Genomic DNA, 7,114 nt, shown 5'->3' with positions numbered 1-7,114 from the left:
AAAAAAATTCCTTCCAGTAGCACCTTAAAGACCAACTGAGTCAGTTGGTCTTTAAGGTGCTACTGGAAGGAATTTTTTTATTTTGTTTTGACCATGACAGACCAACACGGCTACCTATCTGTTAAAGGGAAGATTACTCATTTTTTTAAGTAGCAGGAAACATGTCTTTTCAGGAAGCATAGGTCTGATCCTCCTCATGAGGTGAAGCTGTTGTCTCAAGCAGCGGATCTGGGCCCGAGGCGCACACTGTTTACCTCCATGTCTGTGCCTGGGCCTCTGTGGTTGTGCCCCTGCTGCTACACCCTCCTTGTTGTGCCTGAAGTGCACTATGGCAGTGCTGGCAAGGGGGCAGCGGTGGCAGCACAATATGATAGGGCAGTGGCAGTGGTGGTGGGCAGGTTCAAATCTGTGGGGAGGGGCCAGTGGCATTGGGTGGCCATGCATTTTGCTTGAAATACTAAAACATCCGTGGTCAGATGTGAGGAAGTATCTCTTCCAGTGCTGATATCCTCTCTGATAAAGCCCTGATAAGATACTTATCAATACCAGGGGTCATCAGAACAAAATAAAAAAATTCCTTCCAGTAGCACCTTAAAGACCAACTGAGTTAGTTCTAGGTATGAGCTTTCGTGTGCATGCACACTTCTTCAGATACATCAGAACACAGTCATCAGAACACAGCTTTGCAAGACTTAAGACTCCCTCCCAAAAGCCTTAAGCTAGCAAGTGCTTTTGTCAGGGCATCCTTCACATCCTTGTTCCTCAGACTGTAGATCAGAGGATTGAGCATGGGGATCACTACCGTATAGAACACCGAAGCCCATTTGTCTTGGTCCAAGGAAAGAGTGGAGCTGGGCCGAAAATACATGAAGAGTATTGTCCCATGAAATATCCCAACGGCTGTAAGGTGGGAGGCACAGGTAGAAAAGGCTTTGCGTCTGCCTTCAGCAGAGCGCATTCTTACGATTGTGCCTAAGATGTAGATGTAGGAAACAAGAACCATGCCAAGGCTGCTGGCTAAAATACAACCAAACAAAACAAATAACATGAGCTCATTGTTGTATGTGTCAGAGCAAGAGAGCAATAGAAGAGCAGGCTCATCACAGAAGAAATGATTGATGATATTCGACTTGCAGAATGGTAGTTGGAATGTACAGCAAGTGTGTATCATTGCATCCGCCATGCCTATGAAGTAAGCCATAGCCATCAACCGTCCGCAGACTCTTTTGGACATAAGGACTGAATAGTGAAGGGGATTGCAGATGGCCATGTACCTGTCATAGGCCATCAAAGCCAGCAAAAGGCAATCAACATCTACAAAGAAGGAAAGTATATATAGCTGTATAGCACAGGCATTGAAAGAAATCCTTTTGGTCTCAACTAAGAGGTCAGCCAGCATTTTGGGAGCAATGGCTGAGGAGTAGCAGAGGTCAGCAAAAGAGAGGTTGCCCAGGAAAAAGTACATGGGGTTGTGAAGCTGAGGCTCAACGCAAATTAAGACAATCATCCCCACATTCCAGATTACTGTGATGACATAAATCAGTAGGAAGAGCATAAAAAGAGGGAGCTGCATTTTTGGATCATCTGTGAATCCCAGAAGAATGAATTCTGCTATGATAGAATTATTTCCTTGATCCATCATTTCCCTCAATCAGTGCTGGGTTCAGGATGATTCTGTTCTTTCCCCTGACTTTTCCTTGAGAAGGGAAGAAAGGAGATTTGTGTTTTTGACAGTTCCCTCCAACTTCCTTTTTGTTTAGAAACAACAGCAGTCCTGGATTCAAGCTCACTGCACTAGATTAACACAGCACTAGCGGTGGTCCACATCCCTGGCACATCCCTGTTTCAGCCTTCCTTTGGGAGGCTGATAATGTATATACACCCGCAAAGCCTGAGCAAAGCCTACCTTAGGTTTGCCATATTTGAAGAGGTAAAAATCCATACACAAAAAGTTCTTGAGCTTTTTTAAGGGCAATTGCCAAAGAATCCCTCAGCCTCTGCCGAGCCCAAGTTGCCCACACCAGAGTCCCATCCATATGACAACCCTATCTATATCTGTAATGTGTGCAAAGTTGTGGCCAATTTTCAATCCCAACAGTTGTCTTCTTGAGTTTGTTCCACCTACCTTTGCTATCGTCTTCGTCCATGGGAGTGTGGGGCTCTTCAAGTGTGTCCGCAAGAGAGTTTTTTTCTTTTGAAGAACAGTGTCAATGGAGGGCAGATTCAGGGCTTTAGTGTCTTTACCAGGTGATGTCTGGTGATGCTATAGCAGAACCATACGCTAAATATCTCTTTCTGATTTAGTGAACTTACCTGAGATGCAGACTGGGAGGTTTCTCTGCTTTCAGAAACTGAGTATGGGGAGAGACCTTAAATGCTAGTTGCTAGCACCTGGGACAACATCCCTGATGCTACTGAATACCCCAGATATCCATGGTTGTTTTGATTAATAATTAGATTTTAATTGGCCGCTTGCCTGCAAGAAACCTCTAAAACTTCCCTTCTGATTTTTGTATAGTCAGTTTCAACTATCTAGGTCTACTATAACTTCTACACCCTGGTCTGGATTCTTCCTGTCAATGATAGTGAGACCTCGCCACCAATCAATGGCAAGGCTCGTGGATTCTGCCAAAATATTAAGGCATGCACTCTCTTTCAGTCCATGACGGCATGTAACAAATTGTACTTTGTTTGCTCCCTCATCAAATCCACTTGGACCATGTAGGTCCCAGCAGCAGCAAATTTGTTCTGTTTGTCCTCTTTGTGCTTCACAGCCCTCTGATGATCATTTCCTTTGTGAAGATATCACATCATGAACCTAAGTACTGATACTTGGGCAAACAAACAAACAAACAAACAAACAAACAAACAAACAAACAAACACACACACACACACACACTACTGTGGTGTTTTAAGATGGTGGTTGAGATGCCTCTTGCATTGGCAACAAGATTTGCATGTTATATTCATGAATATATATATGTGTGTATATCTATATCTATCTATCATCTATCTATCTATCTATCTATCTATCTATCTATCTATCTATCTATCATCTATCTATCCATTATCTATCTATCTATCTATCTATCTATCTATCTATCTATCTATCATCTATCTATCTATCTATCATCTATCATCTATCTATCTGCACACGTTATCTCAGTGTCTCTGTTTTTGCAGACGTGGTGGACCCTTGGTTGGGGCGGCAGGCTTGGCCGTGCCTCTTGCATCGACCTCTTGGCAGCTTCCGTTGCTAGGGCCTCTTCCAGAGCGACCTGGAATGTTAGGTCCTTCTTGGCATAGAGGCATTGTTGCAGCTTCTCATCCTTCAGGCCACCGATGAGGCGGTCACAAAGCATGTTCTCCAACTCTGAGAAGTTGCAGAACGGGGGGCTTGGCAGAGGGATGTCACGAACCCAGTTATGGTTTTTCCAGGGGCTTGCCGCTTTGCATAGAAGGCATTTTGATGAGTCACCACCGAGGGCTGCGGCGAGAAGTGCCCCTTCCGCCATTCCATTATTGTTTTGTAAGGAACAGTAGTGACATCTTTAGGTGCAAGGAGAACCCGGGCGATTTCGAACGTCTCCTCTCCACAGACGCTGAAGAATATCGCCCTCTTTTTGGTGTCTACTTTGTTGGTGACCCAAACGAGAGGCATATGCTTCCCAGTCTCCTGACGCTGGGTTGAACGGCGAGAAGCTGCTGTCGGTTGCCATTCTGAGTTCCTTGGGTCCCAGAGCTGAAGTCTGGATACACAGTGCGAGGCAGCGGTGTGGCAGGTGGCGATACTGCGGTGCTGTGTGTGGCGGACAGCTCAGCGGGATCCCACCTTCGTCGCCAGTGAAATATACCCGGAGTCGAGAGTGGATTTCATGCTCTTTATTCAGCTCATAGTGGTGAGGAGGAATGGAAGTTCCCCCACAATATCTGCTTTATGTACATTATTTACACAATGGGCCCCACGTGATTGGCTAATTCCGGGATTCTCTTGTAGGCCAATCAGGTTGTGGATTCACTTCCACCTGGAGCTGGATTGGGTGGCTCCTGTGGACCAGTCAGACTGCTGTATTTTGTATCCTATTCAACTCAGTACATAACACCAGTAAACACGTACATAAATATAACAACCACATATCTGAAGCAGCACAGGAAGACAGTCCTGAAACCATTTTGACTCCCAAACTGACCAAATGTTTCTCTGCAAGGAGAGAGGGGGTGAGGGAACCTTCTCATTGTCTCAGGAATTAAGTAATTACCATCTCAAAGGAATGTCCAGACTACTGGAAAAGGCAATCAGATAAGGCATTATCAGATAACCTGGCAGACAGGAAAAACAACAACATTCAAATGTTTGTTGTAGACCGCCTTTTCTGTGATGTAGGTATGATGTTTGTGGGGGGTGGTCTTGGGCTACACCCCTTCTGTGATGTATGTATGGAGGGGTGGTCTGGAGCTCCAGGGCAGGGAATTTCAAAATGTCTATATAAGGGTGGGCACACCTTTGTTCTGGGTCCTCCTTCTGCGTGTGAGGGGAACACCCTGTTGTAACAGCTTTAATAAAGATCAGGCTTACTAGCTGCTTTGCTTCACAATATTCTCTGGTTGGCCTCTGTTATTTTCTCCTACCGATGGAGAACCTACAAAGGACTCTATAAGGGCTCTTGTGTACCCCATAAGGGAATAAGGGCAGATTTTGTTTACAACACCCCTGTGAGGCAGTTGGGGAGACGGAAGCTACCTGCCTTCCTACAGCTGCCTAAGTCCTCTTGTCTCCAGGTGTTAGGGATGTGGCTGAATCGAATGCCTGGGAAGGGTCAGATTCTGGAGATGAAGGAATGCCTGTACAAAGGGAGACAAAGTCTGACTCTGGAGATGAGGAATTGCAGCCACAGCCAGAGCAGGAGTGGGCTAGTTCACTCCCCCTTTCACCAAGGGCTGGGAAAGCTCACAGGCAGAGGGAGGGGAGGAGATAGATGACATTGAGGGGGTTGCTATGCATCCGGGAAATGGGCAGTGTTTAGAGGGATCTTCGTTTGATAGCAGGGAGGGGGTGACCATCTCTGAAATATACTCAGAGTCGCAAAGTGATTTCATGCTCTTTATTCAGCTCGTAGTGGTGAGGAGGAATGAATGAAAGTCCCCTCAAAGTATCTGCTTTATATACATTATTTACACAATGGGCTGCACATGATTGGCTAATTCTGGAATTCTACTGTAAGCCAATCAGGTTGTGGATTCACTTATATCTGGAGCATGATTGGGTGGTTCCTGCCAACCAATCATACTGCTGCATTGTTCTAGGACCAATCAGACTGCTGCATTCTGAATCCTATTGTTCTAGGACCAATCAGACTGCTGCAGTTTGGATCCTATTCAACTCAGTACATAACAAACTCGTAGCTAATGGCAGCAGGCCTAGAGCTGCTTTCTGGGTGTAAATTGTCAATAAATGTACATAAAACTGCCAGAGATTCATTAATTCTTATTGGAGCTTGCTTGCCTGCCTGAGATCATTACACCAGGGTTTCCTCCAAGCAATCTGGGATTGTGCCTGCATGTCTGCCTTGCCTTGGGAGACTGGGGGAGGGTGGGGAAGGGGAGCCTGTCACAGCAGGAGGGGGAGACACCCATGTTTCTTCACCAGCCTGACTCATCTCTACCTCTTGGCCTCCCTCATTCCACTCTCCTGCTTCTACATCTGGACTCCTCTGTCACAGGCTCTCCCAGCTCACTAACACTTGTTACATCTTCAGCTTCTGACACCTCCTCCTTCCAGTCTTCTCCCTCTTCTCCCTCTGACCACTCATTATCGTCCCATCACCACATCCTGGGTATACCCTCCAACATTTCTCAGATGAAAATAGGGGTGTCCCATTCCACAATGATAATTTTACTATTTATACCTCACACATACTACTCGGTTGCCCCAGCCACTTTGGGCAGCTTCCAACATATATTAAAACATTAAAAACATTAAACATTAAAAAACTATACAGGATTGGCTTCAATGCAATTCTGGGCTGCATCAATAGGAGTATAGCATCTAGATCAAGGGAAGTAATAGTGCCACTGTATTCTGCTCTGGTCAGACCTCACCTGGAGTACTGTGTCCAGTTCTGGGCACCACAGTTCAAGAAGGACACTGACAAACTGGAACGTGTCCAGAGGAAGACAACCAAAATGGTCAAAGGCCTGGAAACGATGCCTTATGAGGAACGGCTAAGGGAGCTGGGCATGTTTAGCCTGGAGAAGAGGAGGTTAAGGGGTGATATGATAGCCATGTTCAAATATATAAAAGGATGTCACATAGAGGAGGGAGAAAGGTTGTTTTCTGCTGCTCCAGAGAAGCGGACACGGAGCAATAGTTCCAAACTACAAGAAAGAAGATTCCACCTAAACATTAGGAAGAACTTCCTGACAGTAAGAGCTGTTCGACAGTGGAATTTGCTGCCACGGAGTGTGGTGGAGTCTCCTTCTTTGGAGGTCTTTAAGCAGAGGCTTGACAACCATATGTCAGGAGTGCTCTGATGGTGTTTCCTGCTTGGCAGGGGGTTGGACTCGATGGCCCTTGTGGTCTCTTCCAACTCTATGATTCTATGATTCAGTAAGGAGTGCTTTGTCCAGGAGCCCAGATGAGGGACAATGGGCTATAGCACCCATCCAAAATGGCAGTCCTGGAGGGATTGATCTGATGTCTGTCATAGGGTGACACTTAACCCAGAGTTAACCCAGATGAAATAATAAACCAGAAGGCTGGGTGGTTGATTCAGGATACATATATGATGCCTTCTCCAAAACCTACTTAATCAAGTTTTGATTTGCAATCAATAAAGTTGTGGCCACTTTGAACCCAATACCAGTTGTCTTATGCCTTATTATTTCCCTTTCTTTAGGCTCCATTGGCCACATGGTCCCTGCGCCCGGGTCCACAATTGGTGTCTGAATTTGTCCCTGCACTGCACTGCACCATCCCTTTCCCTTTTTGTGTCCGGTCTTTTAGCTTTTATGGACTGTATTGTTAGAACTGACTGGGAAAAAGCCATTCCAGGAACAAGGAACAATTGCTCCACATAAATAAATAAATAAATAAATAAATAAATAAATAAATAA

General features: G+C 45.5%; 1 protein-coding gene across 1 annotated transcript; it reads right to left on the bottom strand.

Annotated features, from left to right (window-relative positions):
* Positions 1-670: 670 nt before the first annotated feature.
* LOC309351747 (olfactory receptor 5AR1-like) lies at positions 671-1,642 on the bottom strand (the record flags this gene model as incomplete). The annotated part of the gene is made up of 1 exon (XM_081879570.1): positions 671-1,642. One exon carries the CDS (start codon positions 1,640-1,642, stop codon positions 671-673), a length of 972 nt encoding a protein of 323 aa, XP_081735696.1.
* Between the last annotated feature and the right edge of the window lie 5,472 nt (positions 1,643-7,114).

Source organism: Podarcis erhardii, assembly GCF_964252035.2.
Source record: "Podarcis erhardii genome assembly, chromosome: 1".
In the NCBI taxonomy this organism is placed as follows: Eukaryota; Metazoa; Chordata; class Lepidosauria; order Squamata; family Lacertidae; genus Podarcis; species Podarcis erhardii.
This window is presented reverse-complemented; position numbering and strand designations above follow the sequence as displayed.